Source organism: Ambystoma mexicanum, chromosome 1q (genome assembly GCF_040938575.1).
Source record: "Ambystoma mexicanum isolate Mex_15411 chromosome 1q, UKY_AmexF1_1, whole genome shotgun sequence".
Taxonomy (NCBI): domain Eukaryota; kingdom Metazoa; phylum Chordata; class Amphibia; order Caudata; family Ambystomatidae; genus Ambystoma; species Ambystoma mexicanum.
In genome coordinates, this window is record NC_090922.1 from 22,777,290 (window position 1) to 22,795,781 (window position 18,492).

General features: G+C 47.7%; 1 protein-coding gene across 2 annotated transcripts in view; it reads right to left on the reverse strand.

The window, feature by feature from the left end:
• Positions 1-3,857: 3,857 nt before the first annotated feature.
• LOC138523462 (sodium/potassium-transporting ATPase subunit alpha-2) overlaps positions 3,858-18,492 on the reverse strand; it is a 504,124-nt gene continuing 489,489 nt past the window's right edge. For both annotated transcript variants that reach the window (XM_069635440.1, XM_069635438.1), the window contains exon 23: positions 3,858-6,896. In XM_069635440.1, the coding sequence (XP_069491541.1) occupies positions 6,868-6,896 (29 nt within the window). In that variant the 3' untranslated portion in view covers positions 3,858-6,867. The remainder of the gene's footprint in view (positions 6,897-18,492) is intronic.

An 18,492-nucleotide genomic window follows, 5' to 3' on the forward strand; every position in this document is an offset into this window, starting at 1 on the left:
CTAATCTGGGCATGAGAATCGACCGCTGAATTGACCATCATGCCCAAGGTATTTACTTTCGGGACCACCTGGATAATGGCATTCTTGATTTTAAAAGAATTGTACTCTGCCCCCAGATTGGCAAGCTGGCGACTGGAGCCAAACAGCATCAGCTCAGTTTTGGAGTCGTTCAGGCACATCCAATTTACCTGCATCCAGTCATCTATTATCTTATAAACCCTGGCTATCACTTCACTGTCTGCATCGTGATGAGTACCCCCCAGTTCCAATATGAGTTGGGTGTTGTCTGCATAGTTCGTAAACGACACTCCTACTTTCACCAGTAAGCTGCTCAGAGTGCGCATATATATACTGAACAACATTGGTGATAGGCTGGCCCCTTGGGGGACTCCGAATAAAATGGCACAGGGATCGGAAAAGCTGCTACCCCAGTGAACTCTGGCTTGGCGGTCAGAAAGGAATGACAGAAGCCAATCAATGGCTCCTTCAGAGCAGCCCACGTTCTCTCTAAGTGCCTTGATGAGAAGCTGATGATCCACCAAATCGAAAGCGGCACTTAGGTCTAGAAGCATCAACATACCTAACTTGCTCTTGTCTAGTAAACTCAACATCTGGTTCTGCAAATCCAGCATGGCTGTTTCCGTGCTATGGGATGCTCTAAAGCCTGATTGTTGCTGATGCAGGATCTCCTGGTTCTCTACAAAGTGATGACTTTGCTGAGTTGCTACCTTGTCTAATAGTTTGAGAACAAAATTTGAGTTAGTTATTGGGCGGAGGTTAGCCGGATCTTTAGGATCCAGGCCTGCTTTCTTAACAAGAGGGGTGATAGTGACTTTCTTCAGGTCTCTAGGCACTGAGCCCTCAAGAAAAGATGCGTTCACTATTCTTCGGAGGATAGGAGCAAAAATGTCTTTATGTTGAAGGATGATGCTAGGTGGTAGAATATTTTCTGCACATGTTTCATGGGGGTTTCATGTTATTCAGCACCTCTAGCATCTCTACCTCTGAAATGGGGTCAAATTTAAAAAACTGCTCTCTAACAGGTACCTCTACTTCTGTGGCGACCGGTGTCTTGTTTAACGGAGACTCTTGCTTTGATGATATTTTGTCTTGCTTTTTCCGTTTTAGCTTGAAAGGCGTTTAGAACCATGCGTTGGCTCCCACCCTGATCTGTGGACCTTGGAGATGTCATCTAGTGTCTTCTCTGCCAGAGTGGAATATATTGCCTACACCGATGACATCACCCTATCAGATCAGACATCTTTTGATCTACAGGAGAGATTGGACAGGATGCCGACATACATCACTGATAACAGCGTTTTAGTGAACGCGGAGAAATCAAGGATACTTTCTTTAAGTAAGAAGAGGAAGCAAGGGAGGCTGTCATGGACAATTAATGGCCAGAGGATAGAGAAGGTGACACCGTTTATTTATTTAGGATTTTTAATCACGTGTCTATGTCAGAAAAAACGCAATAAGGAGAAAACAGAGACTAAGATTCCGGCACTTATCTTCCTTATGAAAGTGATTAAAATTAAAATAAAGAAATGTCCATATTTGCTGCGGCCACTGATTGAATTCTACAGAGCCAAGGTTACTCCGGCACCCCTAAATGGAAATTAATTGTTGTAGTACGAAAGTAGGAAGTGGCTTGATGTTCAGGAAGGGAAGATCTGGAGAGCAGTGTTGGGGCTCCGGGTGCCTGTGCCTATTAGTCTCATTAGATTGGAATTATGTTAACAATCGTGGTGGGTGCATATAAATGTCGAAGACTTGGTCTCTACTTGACAATAAGAGATGGTACAGGGGCTCTATGTGCAATGACTTGAGAGAGCTGATGCTGAGCAACTCAATGAGGTTAGATTTAGATCTGAAGATTGAGAACTGTAAGTATGGGAAATAAATGTACCAGACGAAGCTGTACTGCCTAGGATAAAATCTGGAATGACGGGCTGGGATAGGATAACTGATAAGATTGATCTTTCCAGACACTCTCTACATTTGTCTCGGGAGGATAGCTCAGGGCAATGTGCTCACCTTAGAAGCAAGACGACACGGAGCAACACGGGTTCGATCTCCGGGTCCGCGCTTAAAAACCTCTGGGTATTAAGCACGTTATAAATAACCTATCATATACATAACCTATCATATCATAAAGAGGCGCTATCTGAATACGCTGATCAGAGAACCCTTAGATAGTATCTGGTGCAATCCCCCACAGAGAAAATACGTTCATGGCACCTGAGATTTCGATTGAACTGCCTACATCCACTTGAAATGATGGGACCTGGATTAGCATGCCCAGGAATGAGTGCACACGTAGGATGTGTAAACCTTGGATATAGAGACGCTTTACCATCTTATAATGAAATGACCAGCTGTCTTGCAAAGGAGGATTTTATATTTCGGGAACTTTGTACATCCCACAACGGCTGTTATCCCTTGTAATTTATGGTCTAGAATAATAGAAGGTGGCTGTAGTTACATTTCTTAAAGACATTTTTAGGGAAATTGGTATGAACTAAAAGTACAATTTGTAACAGTGTATTTTATGGATGAATCGATGGCTATCTGGACATTTTAATGTGTGAATTCTATTGATAGAATATACTTAATATTAAATGTACATTTTATATGAAACTGTGTGATATTTTAATCCTATGTATGTATTTGTGAAATTGTGATCTTTAATTATGTAAGGTTTGATATACACCATAAACACAATACATGAATAAATACATGCTGTTACTTAATTCCACGTTGTTTAGAAGCTTTGTTAGCATCTAATTCTAGGGAATAGGCCAATCAGCTCCCTCCGACCTCGGGCTGTAATCAACAGTATAAGACCATGTTCGAGGGTGCTGGCTGCTGCTCCACTGCACGCCCAATTCTCTCATGCTATCCCTGCTGTGCCATGCCTTTCCCCAGTCTGTGTCCCTTCTGCCTTTCTTCTACTTCTGCTGGTGGCCCTGCCCACCCCACTTCCCAGACCATACTTTCCTGTTACGTCACACTCACTGACACAGTGCCTTCCTCCAACACGCCACCTCCTGTTGCCAACAGGAACATTCCATGCTTCTTGGGAGCAAAACTGTGGCAGCCATTTTGACAGCCATGTTGCCATGTTGGCCCTGCAGTTCTTTAATACAAATCTGTGCCCAACATTCATATCTTTCTTTTTTGTCTTTCCTTGATTTACACAGAACATTCGACCCTGATTGGGTAGAATGAAACGCACCAATTAATAGGACCCTGAGACAGAGAGAGAGATTGTTTTTTTGTGGATGAACCTTACCTTTTTTTATCATTTGCAGAAGTGGAAAAAAGTATGTTTAGTGGACTGGAGATAGGGGGTTTCGGTATAACGAGGAAGTACCGAACCAGGTTCATGTTTCAGTTGTTCAAAAACGAATTGCAGTGGAATGAAAGCACACCAGGCTTCGTGTTGCTGCAGTTGTGACATCAGACTGATATAACAGGCAGACAAAAAGCTATTGCTCATTTTTCCTGAGTACAACATTGCCGATTTTTTTTGGGAAGATTGTTAACCGCTAAACTACAGATGGTAAAGTGGGCTTTGTATATAGAATGGGGGCGGGGTCACGGGGTTTCCCACAACTTTTGACGGTAATAAAAGTGGTAGAATCAGTCCCACAAACTCCTGCAAAGTTCTGGTCGGTGAAAAGAAATTTCGGAATCCTCATAGATCCTAATAATCCTCAAAGTCATCTGGCGTTGGCTATCTGCTGTCAGTGTCTGTGCACCAATCAACATGAAATGAAGCGCGGAAGGTCGCACCGATTCTGCCATACAGTGGACGCGGCAGCCTCAATCACATTTACAAATTGCATCAGCCATTTTGAATGAGAAGCTCAGTACTTTATTTCAGCTTGATTACAAATATACGCCATTAATGATAATATGTTCTAGCTTTTAAAATAATTCTCTATATTTTCGAAGTTACAAAGGAAGCCTCGATGGGCCCACATTCTATGTCTAAGTTGTGCAAGAAATTTATGGAAATGTCTACTTTTTAAAGACGGTACAGCGCCCCAAGTGATTTCCCAAGATAAACAATTCCTCTCAGGCACTGGCAAATGTTTCCAGCAAGGCATGCATTGGGGTTTTCCAGGTTGGAACATAGAATCCTACAGCAAATAATAGTCTGCATCATGCACATCAAACGTGTGGAATGACTACCAGTGCCCCCCTGCAAGGTTGCCCCAAGGACGAAGTAATTTGCATGCACATCGATGCTGAAGGGCAAAAGGCCACAAGCTGTGCTGAGGGTGCATCTCCAGTCATTTCAATCGTTCTTTTACAGCTGCGAAGCATCACACATCATTGCTTTGCATTTCTCCCATAGCCTATTAGTGCGGCCTATCAGGAAACAGATTCCCATCCATGTCTTTGCTGATGGATGCAACTAACCCTCCCCCAGAAGCCCCATACGAGCGAAAGTCAGTATCAATGGGTTGCATGACATCCTTTGTAGGTTACATCACCTGGCATTTGCGGGTCTCTACATCATTTTGGCGGAGACACTGTGACGGTCCAATGCTATTGTCTTGTCCAGGCTCAGATGTGGTCCACAGGGAACATCCCTGGCATCTTAGATACACCTTGTTTTTGATGTTTTGCTTCCCTAAGGTTCCATACTTCCAGGTTGGAAATGAAGAATTTTTGTCCACAGAACATGTTCCCCATGGTTTCTTAGTGGGTCCATTCCCCCAAAAGTGGCCCTCAACAAGCATTGCCCATCCATGCCAGGGAGTTTATTTCCAAATGCCCTGCATTTCCGGCACTGGGACTTGCCTGCTTACAATGGGAAGCTACTTGTTGGTCTTCTAGTTTGAGGGCATTGGCAGCCTTCACATCGGTAGAACGCTTTGCCCAAAGCTGCACCATGATGATGGAACCCAACTCACCTCCCACTGTGCCAATGGGTTATTTGATCTGGTTTCAGATACCAAGGATCGGTGTCCCTCAACTTGTTTCGAGGCTTCTCTGGTGTTGGGTCCCAGGAATCAAGGAACACCTCACACAGAGAGAGGGGGTAATCAACCCACCCACACCTATCTATTCACCTACCAACCATGCATTTCTCATGCCGCTGCAAGTGGCGGTGCTTGTGTCAATGTGGACTGCTCTAATGAACCTGCCAGTGCAGCTCTTGTGTGCCGGATGAGTCAGGAGGCCCAAGGTCATTTTACCCATTAGTCAGAAAATCACTGATCTCGGGGTCTGAAACTGCAAAGCTAGAGTTGATAGGTCCACAAGACTGTACCTGGCCCGTTAGTGTTATGCCACATTGGTTCTCATCCTTGACGCTGTCTAAGATCCTAAACCAATTTAGTAAAATCTTCTACCTGCCATCCTCTACCAAAGACCCTTCATCACATGTTAATGTCCCTGACCAAATGCGCAATTACAAGTGAAGTAAAGTAAGTGTTCACATTGATCTGGTCGGCTGGTTGACACTGCAGCACAGGGGAAAGGCCTGCACACGCTATCTTAGACTAATGAAATAGTTTGGTGTGAGTAATCACAAAATGTCTCCTGTTACGATCACCAATTATGCAGCTAGAGCGTTCTGATGCGACTATATGCAGCTTTGCAACCACTCTTTTGAAGGTATCCGTCTGAACCAATCAAAAGTGCAATTTAAACACACCTGAAGCCCAGGGGACATCCATTTTGGAAGATGAATTTGGCCCAGAGGTATTGGGCCAAAAATGTATCATTGTATGTACCAGTGATATGCCCATGCTTTCGGTACATTCATATATTAGAAAATGTGCCTCATACATTAAATCCAATGCACTGATTAAACAGGTGTTGCACCGTTAAGAATTAGTGACAGGCCACGCACTCTGTTTCCAGTCAAGTTTTCCTGCACTGACTTCTCCACCAAACGCACGTTTTCATGACTCCATCAATCTTCAAGGAGGCTGTGTTTCTTTTCCTTTTCATGCGTGTCTTCATTTCCTTTTCAGGTGTAGCAAGTTAATTGACTTTAGTGTCTCTAAGGATTCTGGTACTTGTATTTTTCGCAGGTGTTGCACCGTGGCTCTATTAAAAACTGCAATACATGTCTAATTAACACATCAAAAAGGTTGCATTGAAAAACGATATTGGAATCCAAAATGTGTGCAAGTGATAGATAATGGGACTACAATTGCTACACATCCAAACTATTCTAATTATTTTATAAATTCACAAAATTCAACAACTAATGCAACGATGAAGGTGAAGTGTTTCCTATTAACAAGTCAGAAGCAATTCTTTTACAGGTTGTAACCAATAAAATGTGGATACCGCCGTCTATTGGAAGACGTCAGTCCTAGCCAGCATGTGGAAAGGTGTGATGGAAAAATCTGAATGACCCAAACACTGTTGCCTTCACCAAGGTACTTGCTATGGTTGGGACCCCCCCACCCCCGCGGAAAATGCCCCTAAATATGCTTTAATCCAGTGTCTGCTGAATCGCCATAGGTACCTGCTGACTGGGCAATCATGTAGCCATGTGCATCGAATGGCAAATGATATTAATGTTAGTATGCCATTTGGCCCCGATGCACAATAAGGTAGTTTAGGATATGAAAGGGCCTCAAGCACATCTTCTAGTTTACCACAGCCGCCTGATGTGTGTTCTCGTATGCTGGCTCTACAAACACACACTGGCTCTTTTATTTCCCTACATCTATTTAGCCCCACCTACGCACCTCCCACCCAAACAAAATTCTACAGTGTGAAGTTAGTGCCTATGAGGCGCTGAATTGTGCACGTGGCTCCATTTCCGACCAATGGGCCACGCTGAAGGCCCGAGCGCGTGTTGACTCCATAGGCTGCTATGCCGACGCTGAATTAGTAGTAGGACTCCTTCTCGACCCATCCTACAAAAGGGAAGAAGGAGAGACCGAAATTAAAAACACAAGCCAGTGGTCCTTTTCATGATAGTAACAATAGTTCATTTATGACATCAAAAAGCACCGCATTCATGCCCCACCATGCACACATGGCAGCGGTGGAAAACAGAGATGTCGAACTTCCTCTATAGGGATGTACTTGGATAGAGTAAAGCCTGGCCTGCAGCCACGCGTTCCTCAACTTACATCTTCTCAATTGTAAACAGAATTGGGCATTGTTCCAGGCAGAAAACGAATGAAGTTCGGCAAGTCCGTTAGTGGGGCCTGCAGGCACTTCGTTTTCTTTTAAGACTCTATGGTACCCAGTCATTTCACCGAATACAAGCAGAGTGGTACATAACACAGAAAATATCAATTAAATAGATATAGGGTAGGGTAGTGGGGTAAGGGGTTAAAATGAGTCGGGATGGGGTTGGGGTGGCCCCAAATTAAAAAAAAATGTAAAACTCTGTTTTTGGTATTATGGCTGCGATTAAATGTACCACTCTGAAATGTAGGTCAGTAAAATAACATAGAACCGACTCTATTCCCTTTTCCTGTGTCCTACTATAAGAGCATGAACACTACTGCACAACTATCATGTTGTTCGGGGCACAGTATCTTTGTTCTTATGCCAGCTTCTACCATTTATCTGCTTTAAAGGATACACAATGGGAACGGGACCAAAACTACCTCCCTCGATATCCTCCCGCCCCTTTGTTGTCAGCTTTTCATTGGTTACTGATATTACCACCATGATGCTTTCCTGAGAAGGCAGCTCACCCTATTGGACGGACTCTTTTTATTGAACACCAAAGACCTCTGCCAAGAGGTTGCTGTTGTTGGCTAAGGCTGTGGCGGGAATACAGAAGCTCTGGTGCAAGTCTATCGTTCCCTCACAGCAGGTATAATGGCATCTGCCAGGTTGGGGTATTGGGTAGGCTGTGGAACTAATGCAAACCCAATCTTTAATGCGAGGAGAGAGCAAACACCATGGAAGTGCCATAGAATTATGATGGGGGATGGTGCTTTGCCTGGATTAGTCAGAACAGCCAATGTGACCCTGTGACATACAAGTGACAGATGTGTGTGTTCTTGAGAAGACTAGATGCCCATTGGCGAATGTCCTTATCCCCCTTAGCGATCGGCTTCCCCAGCGAAGATCTAGTCCCCAGGAGGGGAGAGGGCTCTGGGAAACTCGAAACAGGCCGCCAGTAGAATGAAGAGCTCTCCTCCTCCCAGACTGGTGAAACCCAAGCCTAAACCACATCATCCTCTGGGTGTTGGGAGGGAAAGGTTGTTTTACACCATTGGCAGTGGTTGACGTGCCACCTTCCTTAAGAAGCTAGGGACCCATGACTGAAAAGGTTGTCTTACACCATTGGCAGCGGCTGACGTTCCACCTTCATTCAGAAGCTAGGGACCCATGACTGAAAAGGTTGTCTTACACCATTGGCAGCGGCTGACGTGCCACCTTCCTTAAGAAGCTAGGGACCCATGACTGAAAAGGTTGTTTTACACCATTGGCAGCGGCTGACGTGCCACCTTCCTTAAGAAGCTAGGGACCCATGACTGAAAAGGTTGTGTTACACCATTGGGAGCGGCTGACGTGCCACTTTCCTTCAGAAGCTAGGGACCCATGACTGAAAAGGTTGTCTTACACCATTGGCAGCTGACGTGCCACCTTCCTTAAGAAGCTAGGGACCCATGCCTGAAAAGGTTTTCTTACACCATTGGCAGCGGCTGACGTGCCACCTTCCTAAAGAAGCTAGGGGCCCATGACTGAAAAGGTTGTCTTACACCATTGGCAGCGGCTGACGTGCCACCTTCCTTAAGAAGCTAGGGACCCATGCCTGAAAAGGTTGTCTTACACCATTGGCAGCGGCTGACGTGCCACCTTCCTTAAGAAGCTAGGGGCCCATGACTGAAAAGGTTGTCTTACACCATTGGCAGCGGCTGACGTGCCACCTTCCTTAAGAAGCTAGGGGCCCATGACTGAAAAGGTTGTATTACACCATTGGCAGCGGCTGACGTGCCACCTTCCTTAAGAAGCTAGGGACCCATGACTGAAAAGGTTGTCTTACACCATTGGCAGCGGCTGACGTGCCACCTTCCTTAAGAAGCTAGGCCGATGACTGAAAAGGTTGTCTTACACCATTGGCAGCGGCTGACGTGCCACCTTCCCTAAGAAGCTAGGGACCCATGACTGAAAAGGTTGTCTTACACCATTGGCAGTGGCTGACGTGCCACCTCCCTTAACAAGCTAGGTACCCATGACTGAAAAGGTTGTATTACACCATTGGCAGCGGCTGACGTGCCACCTTCCTTAAGGAGGTAGGGACCCATGGCTGAAAAGGTTTTCTTACACCATTGGCAGCGGCTGACGTGCCACCTTCCTTAAGAAGCTAGGGACCCATCACTGAAAAGGTTTTCTTACACCATTGGCAGCGGCTGACGTGCCACCTTCCTTAAGAAGCTAGGGACCCATCACTGAAAAGGTTGTCTTACAACATAGGCAGCGGCTGACGTGCCACCTTCATTAAGAAGCTAGGGACCCATGACTGAAAAGGTTGTCTTACACCATTGGCAGCGGCTGACGTGCCACCTTCCTTAAGAAGCTAGGGACCTACGACTGAAAAGGTTGTCTTACACCATTGGCAGCGGCTGACGTGCCACCTTCCTTAAGAAGCTAGGGACCCATGACTGAAATGGTTGTCTTACACCATTGGCAGCGGCTGACGTGCCACCTTCCTTAAGAAGCTAGGGGCCCATGACTGAAATGGTTGTTTTACACCATTGGCAGCGGCTGACGTGCCACCTTCCTTAAGAAGCTAGGGGCTCATGACTGAAAAGGTTGTCTTATACCATTGGCAGCGGCTGACGTGCCACCTTCCGTAAGAAGCTAGGCACCCATGACTGAAAAGGTTGTCTTACACCATTGGCAGCGGCTGACGTGCCACCTTCCTTAAGAAGGTAGGGGCCCATGACTGAAAAGGTTTTCTTACACCATTGGCAGCTGACGTGCCACCTTCCTTCAGAAGCTAGGGACCAATGACTGAAAAGGTTGTTTTACACCATTGGCAGCGGCTGACGTGCCACCTTCCTTAAGAAGCTAGGGACCCATGACGGAAAAGGTTGTCTTACACCATTGGCAGCTGACGTGCCACCTTCCTTAAGAAGCTAGGGACCCATGACTGAAAAGGTTGTATTACACCATTGGCAGCGGCTGACGTGCCACCTTCCCTAAGAAGCTAGGGACCCATGACTGAAAAGGTTGTATTACACCATTGGCAGTGGCTGACGTGCCACCTCCCTTAACAAGCTAGGTACCCATGACTGAAAAGGTTGTCTTACACCATTGGCAGCGGCTGACGTGCCACCTTCCTTAAGGAGGTAGGGACCCATGGCTGAAAAGGTTTTCTTACACCATTGGCAGCGGCTGACGTGCCACCTTCCTTAAGGAGGTAGGGACCCATGGCTGAAAAGGTTTTCTTACACCATTGGCAGCGGCTGACGTGCCACCTTCCTTAAGAAGCTAGGGACCCATCACTGAAAAGGTTTTCTTACACCATTGGCAGCGGCTGACGTGCCACCTTCCTTAAGAAGCTAGGGACCCATCACTGAAAAGGTTGTCTTACACCATAGGCAGCGGCTGACGTGCCACCTTCATTAAGAAGCTAGGGACCCATGACTGAAAAGGTTGTCTTACACCATTGGCAGCGGCTGACGTGCCACCTTCCTTAAGAAGCTAGGGACCCATGACTGAAAAGGTTGTCTTACACCATTGGCAGCGGTTGACGTGCCACCTTCCTTAAGAAGCTAGGGACCCATGACTGAAATGGTTGTCTTACACCATTGGCAGCGGCTGACGTGCCACCTTCCTTAAGAAGCTAGGGGCTCATGACTGAAAAGGTTGTCTTACACCATTGGCAGCGGCTGACGTGCCACCTTCCTTAAGAAGGTAGGGGCCCATGGCAGCGGCTGACGTGCCACCTTCCTTAAGAAGCTAGGGGCTCATGACTGAAAAGGTTGTCTTATACCATTGGCAGCGGCTGACGTGCCACCTTCCGTAAGAAGCTAGGCACCCATGACTGAAAAGGTTGTCTTACACCATTGGCAGCGGCTGACGTGCCACCTTCCTTAAGAAGGTAGGGGCCCATGACTGAAAAGGTTGTCTTACACCATTGGCAGCTGACGTGCCACCTTCCTTCAGAAGCTAGGGACCAATGACTGAAAAGGTTGTTTTACACCATTGGCAGCGGCTGACGTGCCACCTTCCTTAAGAAGCTAGGGACCCATGACGGAAAAGGTTGTCTTACACCATTGGCAGCTGACGTGCCACCTTCCTTAAGAAGCTAGGGACCCATGACTGAAAAGGTTGTATTACACCATTGGCAGCGGCTGACGTGCCACCTTCCTTAAGAAGGTAGGGGCCCATGCCTGAAAAGGTATTCTTACACCATTGGCAGCGGCTGACGTGCCACCTTCCTTAAGAAGCAAGGGGCCCATGACTGAAAAGGTTGTCTTCCACCATTGGCAGCGGCTGACGTGCCACATTCCTTAAGAAGCTAGTGACCCATGACTGAAAAGGTTGTCTTACACCATTGGCAGCGGCTGACGTGCCACCTTCCTTAAGAAGCTAAGGAACCATGACTGAAAAGGTTGTCTTACACCATTGGCAGCTGACGTGCCACCTTCCTTAAGAAGCTAGGGACCCATGCCTGAAAAGGTTTTCTTACACCATTGGCAGCGGCTGACGTGCCACCTTCCTAAAGAAGCTAGGGGCCCATGACTGAAAAGGTTGTCTTACACCATTGGCAGCGGCTGACGTGCCACCTTCCTTAAGAAGCTAGGGACCCATGCCTGAAAAGGTTGTCTTACACCATTGGCAGCGGCTGACGTGCCACCTTCCTTAAGAAGCTAGGGGCCCATGACTGAAAAGGTTGTCTTACACCATTGGCAGCGGCTGACGTGCCACCTTCCTTAAGAAGCTAGGGGCCCATGACTGAAAAGGTTGTATTACACCATTGGCAGCGGCTGACGTGCCACCTTCCTTAAGAAGCTAGGGACCCATGACTGAAAAGGTTGTCTTACACCATTGGCAGCGGCTGACGTGCCACCTTCCTTAAGAAGCTAGGCCGATGACTGAAAAGGTTGTCTTACACCATTGGCAGCGGCTGACGTGCCACCTTCCCTAAGAAGCTAGGGACCCATGACGGAAAAGGTTGTCTTACACAATTGGCAGCGGCTGACGTGCCACCTCCCTTAACAAGCTAGGTACCCATGACTGAAAAGGTTGTATTACACCATTGGCAGCGGCTGACGTGCCACCTTCCTTAAGAAGGTAGGGGCCCATGACTGAAAAGGTTGTCTTACACCATTGGCAGCTGACGTGCCACCTTCCTTAAGGAGGTAGGGACCCATGGCTGAAAAGGTTTTCTTACACCATTGGCAGCGGCTGACGTGCCACCTTCCTTAAGAAGCTAGGGACCCATCACTGAAAAGGTTTTCTTACACCATTGGCAGCGGCTGACGTGCCACCTTCCTTAAGAAGCTAGGGACCCATCACTGAAAAGGTTGTCTTACACCATTGGCAGCGGCTGACGTGCCACCTTCATTAAGAAGCTAGGGACCCATGACTGAAAAGGTTGTCTTACACCATTGGCAGCGGCTGACGTGCCACCTTCCTTAAGAAGCTAGGGACCCATGACTGAAATGGTTGTCTTACACCATTGGCAGCGGCTGACGTGCCACCTTCCTTAAGAAGCTAGGGGCCCATGACTGAAATGGTTGTTTTACACCATTGGCAGCGGCTGACGTGCCACCTTCCTTAAGAAGCTAGGGGCTCATGACTGAAAAGGTTGTCTTACACCATTGGCAGCTGACGTGCCACCTTCCTTCAGAAGCTAGGGACCAATGACTGAAAAGGTTGTTGTACACCATTGGCAGCGGCTGACGTGCCACCTTCCTTAAGAAGCTAGGGACCCATGACGGAAAAGGTTGTCTTACACCATTGGCAGCTGACGTGCCACCTTCCTTAAGAAGCTAGGGACCCATGACTGAAAAGGTTGTATTACACCATTGGCAGCGGCTGACGTGCCACCTTCCTTAAGAAGGTAGGGGCCCATGCCTGAAAAGGTATTCTTACACCATTGGCAGCGGCTGACGTGCCACCTTCCTTAAGAAGCTAGGGGCCCATGACTGAAAAGGTTGTCTTCCACCATTGGCAGCGGCTGACGTGCCACATTCCTTAAGAAGCTAGGGACCCATGACTGAAAAGGTTGTCTTACACCATTGGCAGCGGCTGACGTGCCACCTTCCTTCAGAAGCTAGGGACCAATGACTGAAAAGGTTGTTTTACACCATTGGCAGCGGCTGACGTGCCACCTTCCTTAAGAAGCTAGGGACCCATGACTGAAAAGGTTGTCTTACACCATTATCAGCTGACGTGCCACCTTCCTTAAGAAGCTAGGGACCCATGACTGAAAAGGTTGTATTACACCATTGGCAGCGGCTGACGTGCCACCTTCCTTAAGAAGCAAGGGGCCCATGACTGAAAAGGTTGTCTTCCACCATTGGCAGCGGCTGACGTGCCACCTTCCTTAAGAAGCAAGGGGCCCATGACTGAAAAGGTTGTCTTCCACCATTGGCAGCGGCTGACGTGCCACCTTCCTTAAGAAGGTAGGGGCCCATGCCTGAAAAGGTATTCTTACACCATTGGCAGCGGCTGACGTGCCACCTTCCTTAAGAAGCAAGGGGCCCATGACTGAAAAGGTTGTCTTCCACCATTGGCAGCGGCTGACGTGCCACATTCCTTAAGAAGCTAGGGACCCATGACTGAAAAGGTTGTCTTACACCATTGGCAGCGGCTGACGTGCCACCTTCCTTAAGAAGCTAAGGAACCATGACTGAAAAGGTTGTCTTACACCATTGGCAGCGTCTTTCCTTAAGAAGCTAGTGGCCCATGACTGAAAAGGTTGTATTACACCATTGGCAGCGGCTGACGTGCCATCTTCCTTAAGAAGCTAGGGGCCCATGACTGAAAAGGTTGTATTACACCATTGGCAGCGGCTGACGTGCCACCTTCCTTAAGAAGTTGGGGCCCATGACTGAAAAGGTTGTCTTGCACCATTGGCAGCGGCTGACGTGCCACCTTCCTTATGAAGCTAGGGGCCCATGACTGAAAAGGTTGTATTGCACCATTGGCAGCGGCTGACGTGCCACCTTCCTTAAGAAGCTATGGACCCATGACTGAAAAGGTTGTATTACACCATTGGCAGCGGCTGACGTGCCACCTTCCTTAAGAAGCTAGGGACCCATGACTGAAAAGGTTGTATTACACCATTGGCAGCGGTTGACGTGCCACCTTCCTTAAGAAGCTAGGGACCCATGACTGAAAAGGTTGTATTACACCATTGGCAGCGGCTGACGTGCCAGCTTCCTTGAGAAGCTAGGGGCCCATAACTGAAAAGGTTGTATTACACCATTGGCAGCGGCTGACGTGCCACCTTCCTTGAGAAGTTAGGGGCCCATGACTGAAAAGGTTGTCTTACACCATTGGCAGCGGCTGACGTGCCACCTTCCTTAAGAAGCTTGGGACCCATGACTGAAAAGGTTGTCTTACACCATTGGCAGCGGGTGACGTGCCACCTAAGGACCCATGACTGAAAAGGTTGTCTTACACCATTGGCAGCGGCTGACGTGCCACCTTCCTTAAGAAGCTTGGGACCCATGACTGAAAAGGTTGTCTTACACCATTGGCAGCAGTTGACGTGCCACCTTCCTTAAGAAGCTAGGGGCCCATGACTGAAAAGGTTGTATTACACTATTGGCAGCGGCTGACGTGCCACCTTCCTTAAGAAGCTAGGGGCCCATGACTGAAAAGGTTGTCTTACACCATTGGCAGCAGTTGACGTGCCACCTTCCTTAAGAAGCTAGGGACCCATGACTGAAAAGGTTGTCTTACACCATTGGCAGCTGACGTGCCACCTTCCTTCAGAAGCTAGGGGCCCATGACTGAAAAGGTTGTCTTACACCATTGGCAGCAGTTGACGTGCCACCTTCCTTAAGAAGCTAGGGGCCCATGACTGAAAAGGTTGTCTTACACCATTGGCAGCAGTTGACGTGCCACCTTCCTTAAGAAGCTAGGGGCCCATGACTGAAGAGGTTGTATTACACTTTTGGCAGCGGCTGACGTGCCACCTTCCTTAAGAAGCTAGGGGCTGACTGCTTTCCGGCTCCTGCAAGTGTTGTTGGGACTGCCGCTGAATGGGAGCTGGTGAAGCTTGCTCACTGTGGCTGTTGAACTCTGAGATTATTCTCTGGTTGTTTTGCAGGTATACTCCTCTTTTCAGAATGGCAACTGTACCCACTGCATTTTCGCTGAATTCTTTTGTACTTTTTTAACCACAGATTTTCGGAATTGTATATAGAAGGGTGTGTTGGGGGTGGATTGGGTGTTGCGGGGGGGTCTCCCTTCCCCTTAGCTTTCTGTGGTAAAAAAAAGTGGTAACAATCGGCAAAAAGAAATCAGTGAAGTTGCCGAAAGAAATCAGCACAGGTTTCTAGAAGCGTTTTGCCCTAGATGCATATGCTTTGCTGGTGGCTGGAGGTGGCACCCGGTTCTGAGGACTGTGCACTGATGTATTGGCTTCCCTGTACGTTATAGGTGGGTATCATTGAGGGAAATGGGCAGCAGTATACTTAGATACGTCAGAGACTCCATCCAGGCTGCGGCCTGTTCTAAAGCAGAGTGGCCCGGCATGCCAGCGAGGAATCTCTAGGGAAACAGACCTCAATCTGTGGTCACCACGGACAATGTGGCCTGTCAGGTGCCCTGACTTCAACATCAGTGGCTGGAAATTGTGTTGGTTTGTTCTCCCACAGAAAAGATTTCTGGAGACTGACTCGTCACCCCAAGACAACATTGATGCTTTATGGGTTAATTGTTCTTAAAACTGGTCCCTCCTCCCACCTCTGAGAGACAGACGTAATTGGAGAGCCCCCCCCTCCATGTTCTATTCCTAGCCTAGGTCAGGGGAGTGCTCCAGGCAATCCTGCTTGCACACATTCACGAGCCCTTTCGACGCAGGCCGCATTTAGTGTTATTGCCCCGTGTGACGGCCTTCATTGCGTGCGAGAAGCCAACACTTAACCAAGAAAGCCCGCTCATCACATAACAGCAACAGAGAGTGGCAAAGGGCCGGAACCTAAGGAATGGGAGTCCCTCGTGTCTTCGCAGTCAGTTTATTTAACATACACGGATTCGTGAGTGTCTCCACAAAATCCCTGGGTCAACTCATAAAGAGATATGAAGAGCTGTGCTTCGCCTGTGCTCTGTGCTCTTGGTTTATGTTTAAAAACAAGCTTTCTTTCAAATTGCAATTGCTCGCAGGCAGGGGAGTTGCTAGGTTTGGAAAAGACCCGCGTCTACGCTGATGTTGGAACTGTTGGGACTGGGGGCTAGCTAGTCTTTTGGCTGTAGCTCCTGAGATTCTATCCGGGGCTACAACCAAAGGATCAGGGGCTATAGCCCCCTTAGCCCCTCCCTAGCAACGCCCCTGCTCGCAGGTTGTCATGTTTTCCCTTGGATTATTGTTTAATGGAAATTGTAGTAGGGATACAGGGGTCCAGGTGTGTTGCCTTGTATCATTCTGGGGACCTATACATACACACATCCATCTTTGTTATTTATTTATTTTTGTATTGTCTGCTTGGTTAGTTACACATTTTAGACACAAAAACAATATACAATAGTATATTCAATACATTCAAAGGATACATACAGACAATATATTCAAATAACTATAAAATACCCATCCAAAGATACCTATATAACATATTATTCACTATGTAATGAGAATAATTAATACATCCAATCCATATAAAATAACTTCTATTAAAATATGAAATAGTCCAGATTTTAGGTTAATCTAGCAGATGGATTCTGGAAGAAGGGCTAGCGGAGGCCTTGTAATTGATGGCAGCAGGCTGCTGAGACCTGGAGAGACCTTGCTTACAATCCGCTGCTGAAGGCTGCTGAGACCTGGAGAGACCTTGCTTACAATCCACTGCTGAAGGCTGCGGAAGCGCAGCGTGCGCTTGATTGTGCGCAGCTGCCTCAGTCTGAAATCTGCTCCCCCGTTGTAGACTGCAAGAGCTCTCATTAGCTCCATTTTGCCAGTAGCAGTTGCCTGTCAAATGCCTTCACTGGGAGTTCTTGCTGTGTGCTTTTGTGGCTAGTTTGTGGCCCCTAAACCATGTTTTTCCCTTTTGAATCTTGCTCATGACTGCTTTGTGCAGGGGTCTATCCTCTCCCCTTGGCTTTTTAATATCTACCTGGCTCTGCTGACACACCTCATCTCCTCCTTTTCTTCCAACTTTCAGTATTACGTAGACGATACACAACTCTTTTTCAAACTTCCTGCTGACCCTCTTGGACCTTCCATCAACCCTGACTGCCTTTTGCCATCCAGTCTTGGTACACTTCCAACGATCGCTGCCTCAATACCTGTAAAGCAGAGATCCTACCGATTGGGACCCCTGCGCCGACTTCTTCCCTTCACTCTGAGCTTCCTCCTTGGGCTCGCCCCCTGCTACTTCTTCCGAAGCCAGAAACCTTCGAGTAGTCTTGGACTCCTCTCTCTCCTTCCTCCCTCACACTCACGAGATTGCCAAGAAGTCCCACTTTCAGCTCTTCCTTCTCAAAGCAATCCTCCCTTTTCTCACCTTCCCCCAGAGGCTCAATGTTACCCGAGCCCTGGTTCTCTCTAGACTTGACTATTGCAATAGCTTCATCCTAAATCTACCATCTTCCACTCTGCGATCCCTCCAGCTAATCCAGAATGGGGCAGGGAGACGCATCCTTGGCCTTAAGCCCAGGGACTGCCTCTCTACTGCCCTAAAAAGTATTCACTGGGTCCCGGTTGCTGCACAGATTAAATTCAAATCCCTCTGCATCATCCACAAGGCTGTCTGGGCCTGGAGACCACACTATCTTCAACTTTACCTTACTAAATACTCTCCCTCTAGACCACTATGTTCCTCTGGTACCAACTCTTTGTGCGTAAAGCATTTTGCTAAACAGAGGGTAGGTGGTTGATCGCTTTCCTCAGCTGCCTCCGTCCTGTGGAACAGCCTCCCCCTCCCTCTACAGCTTGAGCAGGACTTTCTTAAATTTCCCGGAAGCTTCTCAAGACTTTCCTCTTTACCTCCTCCTTCCCTTCTTCTCTCCTCTGCTAATCTCACAGTTGCTGTGATTGGCGTCCTGGGCCCTTATGCACGTTTGGGGCCCCTGACCTCCCACACCCAATCGCCTAGCTCCTGTCTATATTCAGCACTTGCCTTGACACACCCTCTGTCCTGGAGGTTCGTTCTTACCCTTACGCAGCTCCGGCCGTGTAGCACTCGCCATACCACGCACTTCATCTGTGGCTCACCCATGAGCCTAGACAACCCAGCACTTAACCCCTCTACCCTCTTCCTTGTTGCACTTGCACGTTCTGAATACTCACATGGCATAGTAGGTTTGTCCTTTTTCCCCTTTTCCCTCACTGATTTTAATTATAGTGTTTTAATGTGTTTA